The following is a 24,369-nucleotide window of genomic DNA, read 5'->3' as shown; positions in this document are numbered from 1 at the left end:
ATTACACCGCAACAAAGGAGTTTCTTGGCCAGCGGAGTTGCGTGCGAGTATCCATGACTCCCACTAGTGCCAGTAAGCTTGTGTATAGTGAAAAACATTCCAACTGAATATCGTTGCACAGCTCCTTTAAGGCTAGGGAGGCGGGGCTTCAGCCCTATTTTGAAATTGCTCGTGTGGATCTCCGGCGGGTCGCAATGAAACCTAATTGTGATATCTGTTATCCTAAAGGCCAAATGAACGCATTTCAAGTGTTTTTTCTCAAATGCAGAAGTGCCCCATCTTCCCTTTAACTTATTGCCTGCTAAGGTCCATACTTTTCAAGACACGAAAGGAATTTGGTAAAAGCTCACTGTCGGCTCATGCTAAACAGAAGCACTCTCAGCTATGGTGGCCAGTAAATACTGCCTATAACTGGTCACAAGATTCATTAATGGTGCTCTTGCCCATCTCAGTTCCATAACCAGTTGTGCCCACTCACTCGCTTGCAGAACGGGAACTGGTTGAAGGGGAAGATCACGTGGAAGTAAATGGTGTGACGTTCAACAAGCCTTTTGTGGAGAAGCCCATTTCGGCTGAGGATCACAATATCTACATCTATTACCCCACAAGCGCAGGGGGAGGCAGCCAGCGGTTGTTCCGAAAGGTGGCCGCCATTCCTTCATTTCCTTGTTGATCATTTTGGCGCTCTGTTTGTACATCTGGCGGTACTTTGCTTCTGAACTGACGCACCTGCTTTTCTCAGATTGGAAGTCGGAGCAGCGTTTATTCGCCCGAGAGCAGAGTGAGGAAAGTTGGCTCGTTCATCTACGAGGAGTTTATGCCCACGGACGGCACAGATGTGAAGGTTGGTCCCAATGTCTTTATTTTTGGCACAATACGACTCTTTAATGCAGAGGCTATGTTGCTGCGATGTACTCCCACGCAATACCCGCCTGCTTCATTATCTCTGGATTTGTAATATGTTTCAAAGAATAGGACCTAAACTTAGTGCTCCATCACTAGTTTCGAACTAAATCTTTTTCATGAACAGGCAGGCTCACAGTTGGAAGTCTGTTTTAGCTCATATCATTCGTGATGGTATGGCATTGTTTGCCTGGGTGCTTATTTTTTAATTTTAGATTTCGCACCACACCGCTAAAATTTTAATGTCAGAGCCGTGTGTATGGTACATGCGACAAAACTCTGGCGGTAGACCTTGGTGCTTGATACCGACTTGTGCGTGTTTAATTCGGTTCGGTGCCAGTTAGGCGATCTGTACTGGACACTATACTCGGCTAGCCTGGCGTGTCTTGCAGTGGAGTGAATGCACGTGGCGAGACGAGAAATGCCTGCCCTGATGCTCGCAGGTGTACACGGTAGGACCTGATTATGCGCATGCTGAGGCGCGCAAGTCTCCCGCACTGGACGGGAAGGTGGAGCGTGACAAGGAAGGCAAAGAAGTGCGCTACCCTGTCATCCTGACCAACACAGAAAAACTGATTGCCCGCAAGGTTTGCCTGGCCTTCAAGGTATGCTGCTGTGTTTATTGATGGGATAGTCTTCTTTGCTAGGTAACTAAGGACGTGCTTTTGGTTGAAGCGCCATATCTCAAGTTGAATGTTCATCTTGATGCTGAGCTCTAACTGTTAACTAACGTCTTTTGACTGAACATGCATGAATTTTACGACACACGCAAATATTATGCACACGAGGCAGGAACATTTTTTAGATGCTGTAAATAGATTTTTTTTTGCGAGGGCCTTCCATTAGGGGATTTCAGTTTTACACTACTTGTTTACATTTTGAGAGGAATTAGAACCATGAATTGGAATGTGGGCAGCATAGCCGACAGAGTTTGAATGTCTCAAGCTCGTACAATAAAATGCACTTTCTTTCTTGAGCTCACATGCACTGCGTCGTTGTGTCTCTTGTCACTACAACCTAATTTTCACGAATTTTGCTACTTTACAAATATTAGGTAAATTTGGTTTCACGAATATGTCACCCCATGGTAAAGAGCACACACCATATCACTCCATATCGCAAAATTTTGCATCCGCAAGATATTTTTGGAACTCGCACTTTCCAAAAAAACCAAATATCGAGGCCGCGAAAGTAAAGTCCTTTACAGTATCAGAATATGTCAAGTATGAACAAAAAGGGACTAACACGTTTTTATTATCATAGCATAAAACAAAACATGTAATTCTTGACATTTGCTTTGCATCGAGGTAGTGCAGTGTGTCTTAGTATACTTGCGGGGGTAATAGTAATTACAATAATAAAATTATGATTGTGTTTTAGGAATACCTAATGCACACATGTTTTGAGCCTGTCTAGAAGGAATGCCCCCATGCATGCTGGTCCTCAGCACTGTGGTGTCCGCAGCACCATCATGGCAGATGCCACATGCCACTGTGCACCTTATTCATTGGAGAAGCATTGCTGGGTTAGCCCACATGCCATAAAAATATTTTTAAATATTCTGAATCTGGTTTTGACGCCACAGTTGTGTCCAAAAACTAAACTGAATACATCATTGTTAGAATCGATACTCAAATGTTTCAAAATTTTAAATGCCTCTTACGAATAAGGTTGGAGAGGAGAACACAGAACGGGCAGTTTGTTTCAAGCTTCTCTCACCATTGAGCTGATTAAAACTTTTGCTGCAGCAGAAGTGCATACATATATAACTTCCAGAGCCACGCTAACCGAAGCAGCTCTGCCGGCGCAGGGGGCCCGGTATAGGATCACCAAGCGAGCTGTCGGTGTTTTGATTCCCGCCGAGGGACACTGTCTCTCGCGAAAAGGACTGCATTGCCATTATCTTGTTTCAACCTCTCGCATCTCGAGACTTGGAAATCAGCCCTAAAACACATTTCACATTAATATATGCATGCGTCTTGTTCGAAATTAATCCAGTAGACTGGCCCTCCTCCGTCCTTGTACTACAGCCCCCGACAGAGTGAGGATGGCAGGGCATAGCTTTCAAACACCTGGCCCCCATCACGCACTCCGCACCTTCAGCCGCGTTTTGGCCGCGTGCGCACGCTCAAGGTGCACGAGACATTGAAGCGTCGTCGAAGGCTAGGAAGCTTGCGCTGGAGGCGGTACAGCCGAAGCTCCTCCCTGCCGTCATTCTCTTGTCCTCTGCGACTGCTGTATAGTGACAGTCTGGCATTTCCTGCGGGCGTTCCAGCAAACGGTGTGCGGGTTCGACCTGTTGCGGGCCAACGGCAAGTCGTACGTGTGCGACGTGAACGGGTTCAGCTTTGTGAAGAACTCAATGAAGTACTACGACGACTGCGCCAAGATCCTGGGCAACATGATCCTGCGGGAGCTGGCCCCCCAGCTGCACATCCCCTGGTCCATGCCCTTCCAGCTGGACGACCCCCCCATCGTGCCCACTACCTTCGGGAAGATGTGAGCCCTCTTGTCTTTTGCTCCTCACTTCTCCCCGTTTTCTGAGCCCGCTCTCCGTTTACCCCCCATCTGACAGTGCGGTGAAAACCCCCCATCTGACAGTGCGGTGAAAGGTATATGTGCTTGCTGAACTGGTCGTACGCCCGTCTTTTGGCATTCGATCGCACTCCCTCTCGCTCCTGCTCGCAGAAAGCGAGGCGACGTGATGAAAGGCAGGCGTTTGATTGGTCTGGCTAGCACAGATCTCCCATTGCCGTGTCAGCTTAGTGGTGAACGGATCGTGGACTGAAGGTTTCACAGTATTTGTGAAATCAAATTTATGTTCTATCTATAAGAAATGGTCTCTTGTAACATTGTGAGGATTATTGGAAGCCCATAGTGAAAGAACAACGCGTAAAAAGAAACGGAGATACATGTGTAGGTTCGGAAGCGTTGCACGGCTACCGGACCGATCACGGGTGGTCACAACACGCTTAGGTAGTTACACTTTAACGCAAACATAAGAACCAGAGTTTAACCTTCAGCTGCCCTGTATTGAAGGGTGAGTCGTGTTATGCATCAACTTCCGAGAGCATTCACAAATGTTTCCCGCAATATTTTAAGGTTCAAATTATATAATGAAAAATATTCTAGAGTCCTTTTATGTTTGTGTCAGCGACTAGTGAGGAGCGTAAAGGCAACCTTTGTAAGTTGCCTTCAGTCGCAACTTCAGTCTTGCAACCAAATGCAACCTTTGTAGGTGGCCTTTCGGTCTCGAGACATTGTGCCTGCGTGTATCTTGTCGAGAAAGTTATTTCGGACTGGTGACTTCCAATTTGTGTCACGCCACTTTTAAATCTTTTCCACATTGTTCCGCTGACCTTTAGCCCAGATTTAAATGGAAGCTCTGGTTGATGCTGCCACTCACAGATGGCACAACTTAAAGCGAAAACATAAAAGTTTCTTTGAGATGAGCACACAAGAGAAGATATGAGCATGTGTGGTACCTCCTGTGAGTAGTGGCTTCAACCACTTAGTTTTTACCGTTTTCTATACTCTGCATAGAAAAAAAAACACTTTTTGGGCTTAAATTTTTTTTCTGAAACCCACACTTATAAAATTTAAGTATGATAAATGCACCACCTAAAGGCATCTTTGTGAAAAGTTCCAATGAACTGCATTCATTGGTTTACTTGTATTAATTTTTCTATGCCCGGATAGCGCTTGAAAAACTCTGTAGATGATATTGGGTAAGCCATGGGACCTGAAACTAGATTGAGAGTACCACTTGAATTTCCTCGAGCATACAAATTTCTGCTGTCGTCCCTTTACCAAAGTAAATCGCCTTTTTGACTGAGGCACAATTTAGGCATAATAGAGCTAAGCCATGCACTGGTGCATAATCATGAGCCAAACACTCCCACCTTTCTCCCTAATGTGCGAGCAGTATTGTTAACAAAATTCATAAGCTTTTGAACTGTTTCGTTGCAAGAATGTCAAGAGGGGGTGGGTTTGTTGGCTGTTCATTAGCTAAAAAGGGGCTCTTCAATAGCAAATGTTTTGAGCACCCTTTGTGTAAGCTGCTGTGTCCCTGGTAATTCATATTGTGGAAACCAATTTAGTTCAGCTTGATGATGTTGTTCATTGATACCTAATGTCGATAGCTCTGTCCTGCAACACACTTTACTGGAGTTATGTTTGTTGAACTACACCTGGTGTTCGTTCGGGTAATGTCCTATTCGAGGTGCTTGTACAGGGTGTCACAAAAGAAAATTGACACTGTCTTTTTTACCTCAAAAATAAACTAGGCATCGCCGAATGCTCATTCTTCATCCAAAGGTAGAGCTAGAGGTCAGAACCAGATTCCAAAGTTTCAACCCGATCTCATAACTTAATCAAAAGTTATAAGTGATTTTCTGAAAATTTCAATGGGAAAATGGCGGCCGACGGAGTTTTCGAACCCATGGGGCTCTATGGCACCAGAAACCGAAAACGGGCAAAAATGGGCTCCATTTTCCCATTGAAATTTTCAGAAAATCACTTATAACTTTTGATTAAGTTATCGGATCGGGCTGAAACTTTGGCATCTGGTTGTGACCTCTAGCTCTACCTTTGAACGAAGAATGAGCGTTCAACGATGCCTAGTTTATTTTTGCGGTAAAAAAGACAGTGTAAATTTTCTTTTGTGACACCCTGTATACTTTTAGGTGGCTGCTTGATGGCAGTAGTGGCTTCAGTATTTGTGGTGATGAGTTACACCTGGGCATAAATAAGTAGATGTGCTCCTTTCGTGTTATATGTCTGCTTTGCAACTGGTTGTGGTGATGTTGGGTTACTGTTTAAACTTTAAAAACAAAATAGATAATCAAATAACGTCTGAAGTCAAGTTTGTAGTCTTTTTAATCTTTTAAGTAATCTTTTTACAGGATGGAACTGAGATGTGTGATAGCAGTCATTCGCCATGGCGACCGCACTCCAAAGCAAAAAATGAAAATGGAAGTAAAGCATCCAAAGTAAGTGTAGCACTGCTATTAGTGTGACAAAACAAGATGCTTGTGTAATTTTCTGCAAATTATATTCATTTCTTACTCCTCAGATTCTTTGAGCTTTTTGAGCACTATGGAGGGTTCAAAGATGGGCACATCAAGCTCAAGAAGCCAAAACAGCTGCAGGTAGTACTATTGCTTGCTTCATGCTCACTATAGTGCTTATGCGGTTATACCGTCACCTTCCTAACGAATAAGACTTTAGACGGGGACTTTACGGCAGCTAATGTTGCAGGAAATTCTCGACATCTCTCGTTTCCTTCTGAGTGAGATTGAGCACAAGTCAGACCCCGAGGTGGAGGAAAACAAGGCCAAGCTGGAGCAACTCAAGTCCGTGCTGGAAATGTGAGCTCACTAAACTGCCCAGAGGGCATAGCCTTCTAAGGTCGCATCACTAGCGAAGAAACCTCATGGGGCACCTCAGTTTTGCTGCAGTGTCTAGAACACGCCTCCAACTGGCGTGTTTACCGCCGTGTGCCACCCACGCATCAAAAATGGTCCCGTGGTGGCAACCAATTGTCACGGGAGCCAGTGTGTCATGCCGTCGGACGTTGCAATCCTGGCGATTGGTGGTAGAAATGCCGGCGAAATGGGCGAGCGGATGCAAGGGTCGCCATCATTGCACGTCCAAACTCAGGTCTGCTTTAGTTTATGTCGGCCGTCTGGCTGCAGAGCGGCCTTCAGCAGAACGGGCGTCTGCCACTTCCACCGCCATGCCACCGCCGGGATTGCTACGGGCAACGGCACGACACTTAGAATCGTAGGATTCTAAGTGTTGGGCCGACACAATAAGCGCACCAGTCGGAGACGCAGTCCGAGCACCATAGTATGACGCCCAACATTTCGCTGAGGCTTAGCTCCTTCAGGGCCCTGTCACAATTCGCTGAGTCGCCTGACAAAATGCCGACTGCCGTTCTAAAGCTGACCGAGAAAGTCTTTTTTTTTTTTTTTACTGCATTCCAGTTTTTGTTATTTCGACGCAATCGTGTGATCTGTTGACATTTTTCAGGTACGGTCATTTCTCTGGAATAAATCGCAAGGTGCAGATCAAATATCAGCCCAAAGGGAGACCACGTCACTCAAGCAGTGACGAAGGTATGACAATTATATGGGGTCTTCAAAATGTCTTGTCCTCACTTGTGATTTTTTTTATAAGTTTAAAGTGTTGTTTTGGCCACTAGATACCTTGTAAATATTGTTACCACTGGAAGTGGGGAAATTCTGTGCCTGTTTTGTCTTTAGAACCAGCCCCCTTAAATTAAATATTTTAAGCAGTAGATAAATGCATTGGACATGTAGGCCACCAACCATAAAGTGCTATCTACTTAATTGTCAAACATGTTGAGTGTGTGTCGGGTCTTTGCACTTTCTCCATTGTCGTACCTCCCTCGACATCAGTGTCCCAGAAGGGTATGGGGGATGTGCAGTATCCCAGAAGGGCATGAGCATTGTACAATGTCCCAGAAGGACATGGAGGTTGTACAATGTCCCTGAAGGGTATGAGGGACATATAGTGTCCCAGGAGGGTAGGGGCAAAATGCAGTCTCCCAGAAAGGTATGGGAACATGCAAGGTCTTAGCAGGGTATCGAGGATGTGCAATATCCCAGAAGAGTATAGACGCTTTCAGGCAGCTGTGCATGGGCGCCGCCATAACCGACCTTCAGTTTTTGTTCCCTCTTATTCCGTTCGCTCCACTTCATCATTACCACAGCAGGGCAGGTCATTGCCATTTTAGATTTTATCGTGTCCTTCTCCCCAGCATAGGCACTCATAGAGACTCGTCAACGCCCGCTTCAGTTGCTCGGCATCTCAGTAAGGCAAGAGAAGGTCGGCTATGGCGGCTGAATTTGGCGCGCGCTGAAAGCGTCTATAGGGAATGTGAAAAGTCCCAGAATGGTATGGGGGATGTGCAATGTCCCAGGAGGGTATGGGGAACATGCAATGTCCGAGCAGGGTATCAGAAGCATGCAACATCAGAAAGGTGTAGAGAATATGCCATCTCCCAAAAGGGTATGGCATGTATACAATTACCCAGAAGGGTATGGGGAACATGCAATGTCCCAGCAGAATATCGAGGACATGCAATATCCCAGAAGGGTATGGAGAATTCGCAATGTCCCAGAATTGTAGGGGGATGTGCAATGCCCCAGAAGGATTTGGGGGATGCACAATTTCCCAGAAGGGTATGGGGAACATTCATTATCCCAGCACGGTATAGAGGTCATGCAATATCCCAGGAGGGTATAGGGGAATGTGCAATTTCCCAGAAAGGAATGGGGAACATGCAATGTCCCAAAAGGGTATGGGGAACATGCATTGTGCCAGAAGAGCATGGAGCACGCAGTGTTCCAGAAAGGTGTGGAGAATATGCAAGGTCTCAGAAGGGTGTGGGGAATGTGCGACGTCCCAGAAAGGTATGGGGGATGTGCAATGTCCCTGAAGGGCATGAGGGACATGACGGGCAATGTGGTGCAGACTACCCACGGGAGCCGTCCCTGGTGCTGATCCTCAAGTGGGGAGGGGAGCTGACGCCTGCGGGCAGGGTACAGGCCGAGGAGCTAGGCCGAGTCTTCAGATGTATGTACCCGGGTGGACAAGGTACGCTGGGCGGCTCAGTCCTGTCGGTACTGGCACACACTGGAGTGGGGCACTGGTCCCTGGGCACAGTGCTCTCTCCCCCTACCCCCCTCACCCCTCACACACACACATTCCCTTCCCCTGCACGAAGCTACACTCTACCGACACTGTGCCGTTTTTCAAAGGCACAGTGGTCTGAAATTTAGAGAGAATGGGTTGGACCGAAGGGAAAGCCTTCTATGTCCCAATTCATAGCCTCGTTTTTCAGTATGAAAGTTTAAAAATATAACTAAGCTTAAACTAAAAAAAAAAAAAGGGTCAATGCATCTTAGGTGAAAAATGCAGGAAAGCCTTGAGAAGAAGATCAAGATCTCTGCTAAGAGAATTTTCATACTTTCCAGACAATGAAGGAAATTATCTTCTATCGCTAAGGCCCTCTACCAGAGATCTCAGGATTTACAGTGAAACCCGTTTAGAACGAACCCACGTACAGCGAATTATTGTCGATATCGAACTCATGGAAAATTTGAATAAGGATGCATGTAAAAAGTACTTTTTATAACGAACAACATATTGCCTATATCGAACTTTTTTTTTCTGGAAAGGTCTCAAAAAACGCACAAACAATCGTCTTCTAGCCTGTCCCTTCCCCCAAAAACAGAAGTAGGAAAAAAAGAAAATTCCAAAAGCTCAAGTTGCGAACATAATTGAGCGAAGAGAAGCGATTCAGAAGGGAAGAAAGCTAAAAGCAAAATGCACTCTGCACGCGGCCACAGAAAAAAAAACGACTTTTAATCCCAATACGGTTGTCCACGAAGAGAAGCGATTCAAAAGGAGAGATAAGCTAAAAAACAAACTCTGCACGCATGCCAAAAAAAAAAAGTATTTTCAGCGAGGAGTTACAAGGCGGAAGCGAAGAGATGAGAAAGAAAGAGAAGCTCTCGGCCTTACAACGAACGCATCGTGGAAGTTCGTTGTAAATGTTTTTTGCTATATCGAACTACTTGCTATATGGAACTGATCGTAGCGTTTCCTGCTGTTCGTTATAAATGGGTTTGACTGTACTGTAGAAACGGTGGAGAAGATAAACCTTTATATAGAAGCTGGGCTCTTTCCAGAGCCTCAATTAAAGAGCTCTTCTTTCATCCTGCTAGCTGGTGATGAAGCATGCAAATGTTTGTTTTGTTTTGGTGCTGACTGCCATTTTGGCCTGCTTGTAGCCCTTAGCAGTAGGACCCATAGAAGCCCCTGTCCCACCCCTGTTGGTTTTCCCCTCGAAATGTGTGTGCCACTACTGCAAGATTAGCCTGCTTGCTTGCTTTTCAGTCTTTTGCTTTGTTGTTGTGTGACTCCTTTGTGGGTGTTTTGTACATGTCCTGGAGCCTGATCCACTTCTGGACTTGTTTTTATCTGGCAGCTTTTGTTTGTGGATGTTTTTGTTTCTAATGTTTTCTGTTTTATGTCATGCACATATAGCATTTTCTTTCTTTTTTCACAGCTTATGTTTTGCTTGCAATTGGCTCGTACTGCTTTGTTTATATCATTGCATGTACTTCCTATATGAGAGTGTTTAGAGACTTGCTTTGTTTTCTTAAAGGATTCATGAAGCCAAGCTATTCTACCTATTGCATATTAAAACTGTAAACGAGAAAACTAAATTTCAGTAACATTTTACAGTCTTTGCCTATTAACAACTGGTTATATGTAGTTGTTCGGCTAATAGTACTTGTGTGCCCTACGTAACACCAATGATGAATCTTCAAACAAGTTGCCTTCAGCATCTTGGAGCATGCATTCCTGAGCATTATATTATTCAGAAGTAATCAGGTATTTTTCTATAAAATCTTAACAATATGCTCCAATTCCTTACACAGTACCCACAGCCATACAATATCGAAAAGTCATTGACTTCATGAATGCTTTAGTCCAGTGTTTGTTCCAAAGCAAAGCCCAAGGGGCAGCACATGCTATAGTATATGTACATATTTTGTTTGCCTGCATGTTTTGAGCTTGCCTTTACTGCAAAAAGCAAACAGTTGTGTGAACATGGAAACCTTTTTGTTGCTGATATCTTAGTAGTGTCTACATCACTGGGTATTCACTACTAACAGTGTGTTGTTGTGATCTTTCAGTTGTTCCGGAAGCAGAGTTGCCCCAATTATGATTTTCGTCCCAAGGCATGCGCTCGCCTCGGTGTGCTTGTGGAAGGTCCTGAACCACTCTCAATTGTTTTATCCCCGTCGTAAGGTCTTGGACTGTCTCCCAGTACCATCTTCTTGCTTCAGAACATTTGACATCACTCATGATTGGCTTGCATTAATTTAATAATCAACCGAGGCACTTATTATCTGCTGTCTTAACCTCAACTATTGTAAATGTAGCTTATTAACTTATCTTTTTTCTTTTACTAAAACATAACTAGCAAAGACCGTCCTTTGAAGGAGGATAGAGCTACTGCCTGTCTAGTCTAGCATTTTAGATGACCTAGTGAGCATGTCTTCTACATGTAGAAGCATTTGCTCTGTAACCAACGTACAGCATGTGCTGCCACCTACTGGTATACTTTGATTGGCTTTGGTTTTGGCTCGAAGGACGGTCTTTGCGAACCGAACGTGCATTTACTCGAATTTTGAGAGTGGTTCTTGCCGGAGCAGTCTAGGGGGCTACATCCTGCTGTTATTATTTTATGATGCGCTGACCAACTCTAGGTGAATACGCTGGCACTCAAGGACTCGGACTGTTGCGGCTGCACAGCACTTTCCGCCACGACCTCAAGATCTACGCCTCGGACGAGGGCCGGGTACAGATGACGGCAGCGGCCTTTGCCAAGGTAAGCGCTCCCCGCCACCTGTTGTCTCCCGTGTCTTACCGTGTGCAAAGGTAGAACCACGGTCCTTGAATCGCCTGATCTGGAATCCTTTTGTCATTCTGTGAGAAAGCTTTGACACAGAATGTGTCTTACGAGTCTTTTTCTATGAGAAAATCGTTATGAACTAGCATCAGGAACGGGCATCATGAATGAATGACACACTTGGAGTGCTACACAATGCTAAGGTTATACATAAAGTTTGAGTCCCAGCGGGGTTCAAACCGGGATCAGTGTGGTAGCAGCGAGAAACCATAGCCACTGACCTACGTAGTGCAGCCACTCTTAAAGAACCCCTGAAAAGAAAAAAATCTTTTCTTTTAACAGTCTGGTTGGTACATGTGCGTCAAAAATAAATTACGCAAAAAAAAAGAAAAAAATTTAAAGCAATATTGATGGCGCGAGACGCGATTTAGTTGGCAGTCATCTCCTTTCCACTTGTTTTCTCTCTCTGCATTTCGGGCACTTGGAGGAGAGGTGGATCGGCTTTGCCTTTACGTTGAGTTGGAAAGAGCGAATAGCCGAGATGGTCATTCCAGAATGACCCGTGATGTCATAGACTTTGTGCATCGAATTTCAATTAAATCTCTCGCCATCAATATCGCTCTAAAAATATCGACTGTTTAAAAAAAAGTTTTTTTTTCTTTTCAGGGGCCCTTTAAGGACTGGGGCTCCCGGCAAAACGTGCAGGCGTGAGCAGCGCGACATCGTACCATGTGACCGCATACCTCATTGACGTCATGCATCGCGCAAAAGCCATACAAGGTAGCTCTCGTTCGCTTGGTTTCCCCCTGGCTAACATCTTGTGGTGCACAGTGAAAAAAAAATGCACAAGCCACACGCTGAGTGTGGTCTGTGCTAGTGTCCTGTGGGGCTCGCGGGACAGATTCTGTGCTCGCTGGTCTTTGTCAGCACGATCAAGCGAACGAGTTTCTTGGGGAAAAATCTAACCACCAGAAGTGCACTGCCGACGTCAAATGTGTCCACCATGGGGAAAGTCGCCGGATGTGTCTACTTCTATTTTTACGAAACCTTGTGGACTAGTCAAAATGATGGACAATAGGAAATGCCATCTATACTTGAGACCTATGGGTCCTGTTATTTTGGAATAATTGAAAGACCCCATGATACCTCTGCTTTAAAGAAATTATCACACTTCTTCAAGAAATATTTTTTTAGATTATTTTTATTTTTAGTTTACATAATTTAGCGCCGTTCGTAGTGACAAATTTTACTAGGGCGGAAACCATCGAAGTGTTTACACCAGTAAGTAGTTCATTTTATGACTGTGGGAGACTGATAACAGAAAGTCTGCTGCAATTTTTGTTTTTTCTCGTTTGAGGTACATATGATTTAGGGTGGTGATGCAGGATAGTTAGTTCATATTTAGTAAAATCAACACAGCACACAATGGACAAAGATAAAGTAAAGAAGTATACACAAAAAAAGTTTTTTTTTTGTTTGTTTGTTTTTTGTCAAGAGGAGCGGCCCAATGGTTGATTCAGACCTAAAAAGCTTTTAATTCAGAGCCCATAAATATTTTTGCATTGCCCTTGTCCCATAAATTAAAAGTTGAGCACCCTAAAGGTGTATTAGAACTTGCTGCGCATGTATACGTAGACTGCGTGACGCTGTTAGCCCGAACACCATTTCGGTACTTTTGTGAGCATCAAAATTTACCACCTAGATTTGTGCCCAAACGAAGCGCTTGCTTCCACTACAGTAGTTTGGATGGCAGTCCTTGAATTTGGAAAAAAAAACAACAGAGAAAAACCTGCACTGGCTCATTCATGCCAGCAGTATCGCATTGTGCATCCCTGTGCTCTCTGTAGCTAGACAGTGGGCAAGATTGACTTAACTTTCGGTTTGACAAATGATAGGCCTAGTTGACCAAAATTCAAGGTGAGTAATAGTGTTTGGCATTTTCCAAACTCTCCTGAGAAAACTTGGCAAAAGTTTGGCAGGTGCCTGCACGTGCGAGAACACAACTGTGATGTGTGTTGGATCATGGTTGGAGTCTGAAGTAGTGAGCGTACCAGTGCCTGAGCCCCTGCTGTGGTAATTTTTTATTGAAGCAGGAATAACGATTTGTACTGCATAGACAGGGTGTTTCAGCTAACTGGTGCCAAGACTTTCAGGGTTTAAAGAAAGTGTGGGAGGTTTGAAAGAATCCCACGTGATTAAGGGCACAAACGTCGCAGTTTGCTTGCAAATAGTCGCATACTAGTATATTTTTTTTTAAATCGCACACTCTTTTTAAAGTTAGAAAAAGATAAGTCACGCATATGACCTTGACAAAAATTACACAATGGGTTAACAGTAATAATCCCGGGAGAAGGGAACAAAGGGGACAATAGAGAAACACAAATCTCCAATCTCGGAGATTTGCTTTTGTCCTTTGATCCTCTCGTTCTTCTTCTCCAGAGATTATTATCGTTATTCATTATTCTTGTCCAGCTCGCTTGCACCTTTGCATTAATTGCATCATCAGAATAGGATATTTTTCAACATGCTCTAAAGCTTTTGTATTGGAGGGTTCGTGTGCACATTAATCTTTAAAAAGTTGGCTAATTAATTTGCATTAGTTAGCCAGTTTGGTACATCTCAAAAGGTATCTCAACTTGCTAAATAGAACGGCGAAGAGGTACAGTGTTGGTTTGACATGTGTAGAGTGTACTGGCTTTTTAGAGCCTTGGCACTAGTTAGCTGAACCACCCTGTGAATGGAAGATCAAGAGACTCATCTTCGTAGTTTTACCCATTGCACATGAATGACATGGCAGCAGCACACTGATAACAGCTCGTTTCAATTTTTACTCTCCAGGGTCTTCTGGCTTTGGAAGGAGAACTGACGCCAATTCTAGTCCAGATGGTGAAATCAGCAAACACTAATGGTTTATTGGATAATGATTGCGATTCCAGCAAATATCAGAATATGTAAGCACCACTGAATCTTATCCTTGCATTCTGTTCATTTGTATGCATGACTTTGTTCCCTGGTCTCCTTGCTACACAGAAATCACTAGTTAACAATTATTAAGGATGACAGAAATTAATAGAGCTGTTTATCTGCCATTGATGACAAAATAATATTTAAATTGTTTTATTTACTTATACCAGTTACTTGACCATCTTTTTGAAGCAAAAACCACTTTCTTATGAATTTTATTTAAAACTTGGGCATGTCGGACCCTGCCTTTGTGTTAATTGTTACAAATGTTTCTTGGATACTGTATCTAGGGTATGTAGATTTTTATTGGTCTTTGCAAGGTATTTATTGAACCTCTTGATCTCATTTTATTTATGAGTTAATTTAATTTTGTCACCCTCAAAACACATACCTAAATGAGCTGTCTCCAGTGTTGCATTTAACTTAACCAGCAGTTTTCTAGCATTTTGTAAAGAATCTGCTAATATTGTTTTTGCCCTTATTTATTTTGGCGAATATTTGTTTTTCCAGTAACCTCATGAGTTTAATATCACAGTCAGTGATTATCAGGAAAGAAAACAGCAGCAACAGGCCATATGCAAAATTCCCAAGCTCTAAGGATCACGCTGGAAGTGTGACATGCACTGCACACACTTGCCTTGTTTTTTGGAAATGTTAGAAACAAATTTCTAAAGCAATGACAAATGAATTTGTTAAAGAAATTATTTTTAGATTTTTTTCTTAACAAAGTTACTGCTGCTGATGCCAACACATGCAGTGTGTTGGATGCTCCTCAGTGCTTGGGTGACCATTGACAAAAAATGAAAGACGTTTCCAACTCTCTGTAACACTGAATCAGAGCAAAGCTCTTGAGGAAGAGGAGGAGGTAAGGGTATGGAGGGGGAGGGTATGCTCCTGCTCTTCTCCCATTTAGTAGGAAATTTTTGTTAAATTTGCCGCTAAATTTAGTGGGGAAATATTTCTGCTAAATTTAACAAAAAAAATTTTCAGCTAAAATTTTTTTTCCCATCAAATTTAGCGGGAAAATTTTCCTGATAAATTTAGTGGGCATTTCTTTCCGCTAAATTTAGCGGGGAAATTTTTTCGCTGAATTTAACGGACATTTTTTTTTTTTTTTTCTTTAAATTTAGCAGAGAAATTTTTACGCTAAATTTATTGAGTAATTTTTCTGCTAAATTTAGAGGGTAAATTTTTCTGCTAAATTTAGCAGGGAGTTTCTTCTGTTGAATTTAGCGGGGAATTCTTCCGCTAAATTTAGCTGGAAAATTTCCCCACCAAATTTAGTGGGTAAATAATCCCGCTAAATGTAAGTTCCATGTGACGTCACGAGAATAATATCACACGTGACATTGCTCGTGACGTCACACATGACGTCATGTGTGACGTCATTATGGGAACATCCAATAATGCAACGCGCAGTTACGGTGACGCCGACGCCGCTCAAGCCGGAAATGGGCACCTAAGAGCTGCACTCTAAAACTAAACTAATGCAAAGAAAATTTATCCTCATTTTGGAAAATGAAAGACACTCATTGCACAGGCACACCTACGAATCATATGTTTCGTTCTAGTGAGGATTGTGAAGCCATTTATGCCAAAAGGGAGCTGCTGTCCAATCTATTAAGGAACAGGTGTTTTATGAGAGGGAATCTTTTGGTTCAGATCAATTTGCATAGCAGTTCTTATTTGGTTCACGTAGGACAAAGGCCCAAAGAGACAAGAATAGTGTTACAATTCCTAAATGAGGAAACTCGTGCACAAATACCAATCTTGTACTTATTGTAGTACTGTGAGAAGCGATGACATAAACAGATTTTTATGTTTTCAGTTTTAGCCAAAAATTAAAATGGTCAAAGTATGCAGAATTCATTTTTCGAAATTTGATTTTAACTATGGCCAATATCTAGCGAGCTGATGGACATAACGAAAGGTGAGAGTGTGAAGTCTTGCAGTGGGCCAAAGCCAGTCTTAGCTGCTGCAGCACTTTACCTTGTCGGCCTATCATTTTGCGGGTATAAATATTCATAAGATGTTTTGGAAACTGAGGCTGCAAAAAGAAAAGACTGAGCATGCATTAATGACAAAAACTTGGGGAAATGCATGGATCCAAGTCTATTCAAATCAGATGACTTTAAACTTATTTCAATTTAATGCGAGGTTCCTTGGTATGTTGAGGCTGTGTTGAGCCTGACAATATTTATTACTTGTCTGTGCTTGTTTCTTCATTATTTTTCTATGTTGTCAAGTTATTTTGACAAGCAAACTATTTCTTGTATTTATTTTATTGTTACAGTGTATGTTCAATCACTTACTTGCTTTATTATTGTAAGCAGTGAGAGAGTGCAGGCGAGCTGGTAATCAATCAACATCTTGTAAACCCTGAGATGGGGAATAATAAAAAAACGGACGTCCGTTTTTTTTTTATCGTTCCCCATCTCAGGGTTTACAAGATGTCGATTGCTTTATTGTCACTTTTTCTATGGCAGTAGCATTTAACGGGACTGCCCTAAGTGCCACCATTTAATAACCAACCCAGTGCTCACAAAAAAAAAAAGAAATAAAAAAATGACCTTATTGTTGTGGGTTGAAAAGGGCACTGCACGTATCGCCAAAAAGGGCTGTCAAATAAAAACAAAAAAAGGTATGCGAAATTGAAAAGAAAAGAATGAAAATAGAAAACACCAAATTCTAAACATAAACAAGATCAAATTGGTTGTATTGATTAGATGACGAAAGACTAATTTTCCTTAAATTGCGAAAACTTGTGTCTGCTAGAGAATGGTAATTTGGCCATTGTAGCACGACCACTAACCCTGGTTATTTAAATGAATTATGCACTAGTTGTGGTTCACACTGAAGACAACAGATCATCTTGGCATTCATAGCAATGCAAGAATTGTTCATTAAACACGGTGCACAAAAAAATGCTGCACATTTAAAAAACAGGAAAACACTGTGCTGTGAAGAAAAAAAAAAATCAGTCAACGATGCTTTCAACACGTGTTTTCGCAAAACATTGTTTTTCCCTCCACTTTCAAGCATGAGGCAAATCAGGTCTTTTGAATAGCTCTTATGTCTATAGTACCAAGAGTTACAACTGACCTGACCACACACACAAAGACGATGAAATACCTTCCAATGTAGTTACTCCATTAAAAAAAAAAATTCACGAATATTGAGTGGGGCTAGTGCCACCGCCGCCACGTGTGGCATGGCACCGAGAGCTCCCCTCCCGGTGGCTCGCTTTTGCAGTGTGTATTTTCAGGTGATTTCGGGCTGCATCCCCTGACGTACTCGTACGTTCCTGGGCACTTGACAGCCCCGAGGCAAGCATGCTGTTGACAGTGTTCTTTAAACATTGAAAGTAATTACAGGGTGAAGCAAAGACTGCATGAAGCATTCCAGGTGGACCATGACTTCTCAGAAGAGGACTTTGAAAAGGTACCTTTTGCCACTACGCCTAACGCAGTCAAAGCATTTGTTGTGAAATGCCGAGCGTGCACCCATGTCGCACCAGGCGGCCGCCCCCTACTTTTTAAACATGCGAGAAATAAGCGAAGGACATAGTGCCAGGCGTTCACCCCAGCAGACTTCTCAGCCTGCCGAACCAGTGTTGCGGAATCGACACACCTATTCCATTCCAATTCCATTCCGGGAAATTAGAGCTTTCAACAATTTCATTTCTTTCGACTCATCCGAATTAAAACGCTGGGCCCATTCCCACTCCTGGAATGGCTAAACTTTACCATTCCATTCCTTTAATCCTTAAACATAAAAAGAATCGCAGTTGACAACCACAATGAGTTACTAGAAAAAAGCAGCATAAAGCTGCTGACGTTATCAAAACGTGGAGACGACTGCAAAACTATGCAAAAGCTTCCTCAAAACATTAATTTTACTAAGCCGAATGATGGTTGCACAAAGCGTTTCATGGCACTTGGTGTCACCGCAGACGTTGATCAAGTGTAAAAAGCTTGTGAGTTGCAACGGGTGGCAAAAACTAAAACCACCCATTTTCTTTGCAAGGGACCATACTATACCCTTAACAGATACATGGTTAGTGCTCTTTGTTTTGAGTACTTGGACAACAGTACCATATAGTGTACTGTTAGAGGCTTAAGAATACCGTATTTACTCACACAATGGACACACTTTTTTTTTTTTTTTTTTTAAATTGACATATCTGGGGGGTGTTCATTACGGGAGGTAAAATTTTTCTATTTACACACTTTGCACTAATGTTGTTTTAGGTTCCAGTATAACACGGCAGGGTACTGTGGCACGTCTCCACTGACGGAGGCGCACCCACGGCTGGTTGTGGGCACGCCACAGTAAACGTGCTCTATAAATTGCTAACCTTTTATAGGGCACTTTTGGCGTGCCCCTTGCCGAAGGAAAAGCGCCCTATGAAGCTTATCAGCACGGAGAGCAATGAGACCGTTTTTAGGCCTGACCACTTCCACGATTTTACTGTCCAAAAGCGGACCACAGACAGCGGCGTGTTTGTTGACATTAATGCATCGGATGGGCTAAGCATGTCTGCGGCTCGGCAATTCCTCTACCTTAGCTTCGTTAGGTGTACGCACCCCTCGGTTTTATGGTTGATCACTTCCGTAACTATGCTCTTGCAGTCATTACAGGAGTAGCTTGGCTTGGCTTGGCTTGACTTGGCCTGGCCGCTTGGCGGGAAAGGAAAATTGACTTGGTGGGCTGTGGGGCTAGCTAAGTTTGGCGCAGTTCGAGACTCGCAGAGCCGACAATTGGAGGTCATTACGTGAGGGAAAAAAAAGGTCAAAATATTGATGCCATTGTAGGGTGCGGTCATTATGCGAGCAAATGCAGCACATTAAAAACTTAGCAGGACAAAAATTTTGAAATTTGTTTGAATTAACCAAACGTATGAAATATCCTAGTTTGAATTATTGCGAGCCTACTGTGTGTGTTCTGTTAAGAAAAATCATTTTCACAAAGCCTATCACAGTGGTGTGTCTCATAGAACTTGGTTTCATTAAATCTAGAGTTCCTCAGGGCCAGCATACAGTGTAGACCGCATATAACGTATGTTGCGGGAGTCGCGAAAATCCGCACTATAAGCGGTACCGCGCTATAACCAAAGCATCAATTTTCAGGCCAAAATGCATGCCATCAGACAACTTACCTTTCTAAAAGAATTTATTTTATGTTAGATGAAAAATAAAGCTTAGTTTGAGGAAAATCTTTATTTCACCAGACTAGTACACTTCTCTCTCAAGTGTGTCACACATTTTGAAAGAAATGAGCAACTTTTGCTTGGCGCAGCCTCTTAACGGCGTCGCGGGTTGCGGACGGACGTCGCGAGCGTTCAGGATTGCTAACCCTAATCACTTTTCTCCGGCGATGAAAACGCGTGAAAATTCGCATCCTTTATACGGTACGCGCCAGTAATACCTTCAACTTGAGCACAGGCACGAAATGCTCCAAATAAGAAATCCGGGTGATGTTCGAAAACACAAATGCTTAGAAAGCACCACTGTAGTCGAAGTAAACAAACACGACGACACAGGCGTTTCTGCCATCTTGAGAGTGCCGCCACAACATCGCCGCACAAGTAGGTGGATCTTCCCTTCTAGTACGTGCTGGGTTATCATAGCAACACACAACGAAAATTCACAGTCAAGGATAGCGCTTTTACGCGGAACGATGAGCTTCTACCTCGCCGTCTACGTCGACGATCAAAACCGATGCCATGTTTGCGGATAGATCATAGAAGCAGCCGGCCGGCCGGCCCGCGACCGGCATGCAACGCGCGCGAACACTTTTCCTTGACCTGCGATTGGTCTGTCGTCGCGGTTGTTTCCAATGCAGTGGAGGGACGCACGCACGTGAACGACACGTGCGTGCGTCCCTCCGTCGCTATGGCAACTGAAGCGTCTCTCTTCGCTTCTCCCCGCTTCTTCGAGCAACCTCCTTGCCCAGTGAGTGCCGCTTGCGGCTCGGGCCGCTATCTAGTGTCGCACAGGGAAGCGTGCTCTCTGCGTCGGTCAGTCGGCACGGTCGCCGGGCTGTTCCGAAAACCGCACTATAACCGGTATTTCCCTTCGCGCGCCTGCATTTTAAGCGGTACGTAATTACATGGAGTTCTGTGGGAGGTGAACCGGTGGTTTAAAAAAGCCGCGTTATACCCGGTCCTGCACTATAAGCGGTTACGTTGTAAGTGGTCTATACTGTATTTAGTGTGCTGCATTGCACCAATGTTTGCATTCATACTGTGGTGTGACTCATTTGTGACAGCCGTACCGATTATAAACTGCCATTAAATCAAACACATATAGGAACAGTACCAAAAACCTAGTCAGACTTGTGTTTAAATTCTAGTCCGTTTATAAGAAACCCTTCAGCGTGACCCCCGTGAATGTGGCTATCATATTAAAACAGTGCACAAGCAGAGAGCAACAGAAAAGAAGAGAACACAGCACTCTGTGTTTTCCTCTCTTCTTTTCCTTTCTGCTTGTGCTCTGTTTTAATACATAGCTCAACTCTCCACATTAATACTGCTGAATATGACTATTTGTGTTTTCGTCAAAAGCGGTCGTAAAGCTATACTTTTCTTTATATTAAACAACTAGTGTAAGGAAGAAAGTGAACATATGCAGGCGAGCCAGTGAATTAACTCCATAACGAAAAGAGGAAAGATGCATCAAAATATGAGTAAGGACGAGCGTGGACCAGGGGGCAAAGAACTCATCCTTAAAATACTGACAATAGAATGCCAATGGGTTCTCTCCAAACTAAAAATTTTGTGAGAAATTAAATTAAGAAAGGAAAATAATTTAATGGTATACACATGTACCAACAAGAGCTTTCAAATTTCGTTCTTGGTGTGGCTCTTGATTTTTGGAAAGATAGTTCATTCCTTGCTTTTACTTCAGTTGCTCCTGACAGGCTAATGGCTCATAATCCTGCGGCATAAATCAACTTGCAACTCTATTTACGCAGGTTTTTGTACCACTTTGTAATATCAAGTAGCCACAAACCTGGGCAAACCAGGCAAACGTCCTGTTTGTCTTTTTGTCAACTGTGTATTTACTATATAGATGCCAACCCCTCCGACCTAACCGAAATTGTTAACTATGGCGAGACTTGCCTCACTCGGTAGCGATATGTAATATTGATGAGAGAAAAGTACACATTTTTTTCAAAACCGTTACCACGGTTGCCGGCTGTAGAAGGGTAGGGTAAATGATTTTTCCTACTAACAAACATGTTTTATATGTAAAAATGATGATGCCTGCAGGTGTACCATAAAGAAGGATTTTTAGATTAGGGAGTTAACATATAACAAACAGATATGATAAGCATTGAAGTTTGTTTTAACTTGTTCCACTACTTTTTTTTAATTTCTAGATTTCGGTTTCCTTTTTAAAATGTCTTGTCCTGACACAGACCACATTTCCGATAGTAGTTGTGTGGGAAACTCTGAGATGTTTACTGTACGCACGTGGTAGTACTAAATGCAAGTAGGTGGTAGTTTGTTCGTGCGGCTTATCTGGGACTCTGTTCTTTCCTTCTGTAGCTCAATCCCACCCATGCACGATCCATTCAGAATGCTTTGCAGTTCATCAAAAATCCCGTCAAGGCATGTCAGCACGTCTACGAGATCATACAGGAGCTCATCAAACTCATCAAGTGCAGAAAAGATGAGAACAGAACACAGGGTAAGCCTAGACTTTGTACGTAAGTAGGTTGAACGGGAAACGGGAGCTCTTGAACCTGAATAAAGCAGGCTGCTCCACTACCATAATTGTATTCCGAAAGATAGCCCACCTCACTTTCTTGTTGTTTAAAAATGCTAGAAGGTGAGTCCTTCACTAGAAAGGTTCAGCCTATTTCAGCAACCTGACTTTTGGCAACAATAACAGTTGTTTCTATGGCGTTTTGGTAGATAAGCAAACCTTTTGTCTCTATAACATGGAAGTTTGTGGTATAGGTTATTACAGTCGATGGATGCATGATTGAATGAGGATCAAAGTTTAACCATGTTTTTCTAGCTTTCTTGAGCCTGTTTGTTTTAATATGCCTACCAACAGCTACTAATAGGACACAGCGGAAAAGTAAAAAAACATAGTATTTTCGTAGTTTAAACCCTGCCAGTATACTCTTTCTTGAAATGTTATTTTCTTGTAATCTCTTTAAATTCCTGTAATAAAAATGTCTTTAAAAAATGTGGCACCCCACTTGGCATGAAAGCCTGGTGCACGCTCTTTTCATGTACAATAGAAACCATGCCACCTTGATGTGGGTGTCAACTCTCTCCTTTTTGCATGCGCAATGGAAAGGCGGTCACTCGCTCTCAGGTTACCCCAGCTGGGTCTTTTACAAATATTTGCTCAGAGATCTTGTAAGTGCAAACAGGCATGACACGAAAAAGGGTTTAGAAGAAGCTTGGTTAGGTCTTTGTCCTAGTCTTTTTTGCGACGTCGCTGCTATTATCAAGAAGGGGACACAGACGAGCCCTACTTCCAACTAAATTGTGGCCAGATGCCAGCATACCATAATATCCGACATATCCTCTATGTGTGTGACTCTGTTTCCGCCTACAAACTTCCTCAACGCCGTGCGCCAACTAGCCCAGCAGCAAGTATCATTGATCCAGATCAATGGTAAGCCTTTGGTAGTGTTGAGTCTGCCACCAACGAGCCCAACAACGAGTCTCGTTAATCCAGATCTTTAGTCGACCTTCTCTTTCCTTCCTGTTATCTTTTCCCTCTTTACATTATTTGCACTGTTTAAGTCAATATGTCTGACCGATTCGCCCAGCAACTCATTTTGGTCTGCCACTAAGCCTGTGCAGCTGACCAAACAGCTGAAGGGGCGAGTCTCCGTTCCTCTTGCAGGGCCCCTGTACCACGGAGAGACGTGGGAGCTGATGCAGCGCCGCTGGGCCAAGCTGGAGAAGGACTTCAAGCTGAAGAATGGCAAGTTTGACATCAGCAAGATCCCCGACGTGTACGACTGCATCAAGTACGACCTGCAGCACAACCAGCACACCCTGCAGTTTGGGCACGCCGAGGAGCTCTACCTTTATGCCAAGGCTCTGGCGGACGTTGTCATTCCTCAGGTGAGTGCCCGCACCTTCTGCACAGTGTGCTGTAGAAATAAGGAAAATGTCTTGTTCCCATTCTAAATCTTGATTACTCTCACACTCTTAGTATCTATTTCTGAGCGAAAGCTGCATTCTTTTTTTCGTCTGTGACTCAGTTTGTAACCGATGAAACAGGTGGCATGCACCTGTTATATACCTAATGTTTTAATCGTGCTTACGGGGGTAATGCATAATCCATAATATGAGATATCAATGTGGTATTATAGATTAGCTTCTGAATGCTAACTACGGTCACCGAGAATCTCATCCTGTTTATGTATGCATATATTTATATAAGTATTCTGTAAAATCCCCTATGGACACCCTCCCCCGAGAGATTGCCCATTCCGTTTCCCTAGCTAAATATCTGTAGTAGCATTAAATTCAGAAACATTGCCAACCCTTCGATTCCCGTCAGGTGTCGCGTGATTTCCGATGGGAATCGCATCAAATGAGCAATTTGCAGTACCGGTACTTGTGATGAATTAGTTTGCAGCGGGTTCCCGCACTTTTGTCCACTATCTGCATGTGCAATATCGGTTCCCGTGAGACGCAAGTTTGTAGCAGGTTTCTGCGTGTTTATAATAATAATAATAATAATAATATTTTTATTTCCATCACACACGATGGAAATAAAAATATTATTAATATTAATATTATAAAAATATTATACTGGTAGGTTCGCGTTTCACACCGTGAAACGCGAACCTATCGGATCCACAATCTGCGTAACCCTTTCCCGTGACACAGTAGTTCGTAATGAATTCCCGCATGTTTATCACATCATAGAACTCAAATTTGCCATGTCCGTGATCTGTGGTGTCAGTTCCCATGTCACGTGGTTTGTAACGGATATTCTTGTGTTTATCTTTTCTTTTTTTTATAAATTTTTGCTGTCTCATCTTTAATTATAGCCTGCCTCATGGTT

At 43.1% G+C, this 24,369-nt stretch overlaps 1 protein-coding gene across 48 annotated transcripts in view; it reads left to right on the top strand.

The window, feature by feature from the left end:
* The window catches only part of LOC115320464 (inositol hexakisphosphate and diphosphoinositol-pentakisphosphate kinase), a gene marked incomplete at its 5' end in the record, with an annotated part of 50,968 nt that overhangs the window by 5,253 nt on the left and 21,346 nt on the right, over window positions 1-24,369 (top strand). For 20 of the 48 annotated variants that reach the window (XM_042290567.1, XM_042290558.1, XM_042290550.1 and 17 more), the window contains 14 exon segments: window positions 489-643; window positions 743-844; window positions 1,347-1,508; window positions 3,179-3,402; window positions 5,808-5,894; window positions 5,978-6,053; window positions 6,163-6,272; window positions 6,937-7,022; window positions 8,404-8,526; window positions 11,214-11,335; window positions 14,195-14,307; window positions 17,686-17,761; window positions 21,873-22,014; window positions 23,194-23,417. In XM_042290567.1, coding sequence (XP_042146501.1) covers window positions 489-643; window positions 743-844; window positions 1,347-1,508; window positions 3,179-3,402; window positions 5,808-5,894; window positions 5,978-6,053; window positions 6,163-6,272; window positions 6,937-7,022; window positions 8,404-8,526; window positions 11,214-11,335; window positions 14,195-14,307; window positions 17,686-17,761; window positions 21,873-22,014; window positions 23,194-23,417 — 1,802 coding nt within the window. 48 annotated transcript variants of the gene reach the window in all.

Source organism: Ixodes scapularis, unplaced genomic scaffold (genome assembly GCF_016920785.2).
Source record: "Ixodes scapularis isolate PalLabHiFi unplaced genomic scaffold, ASM1692078v2 PGA_scaffold0__279_contigs__length_252992795, whole genome shotgun sequence".
NCBI lineage: Eukaryota > Metazoa > Arthropoda > Arachnida > Ixodida > Ixodidae > Ixodes > Ixodes scapularis.
This window is presented reverse-complemented; position numbering and strand designations above follow the sequence as displayed.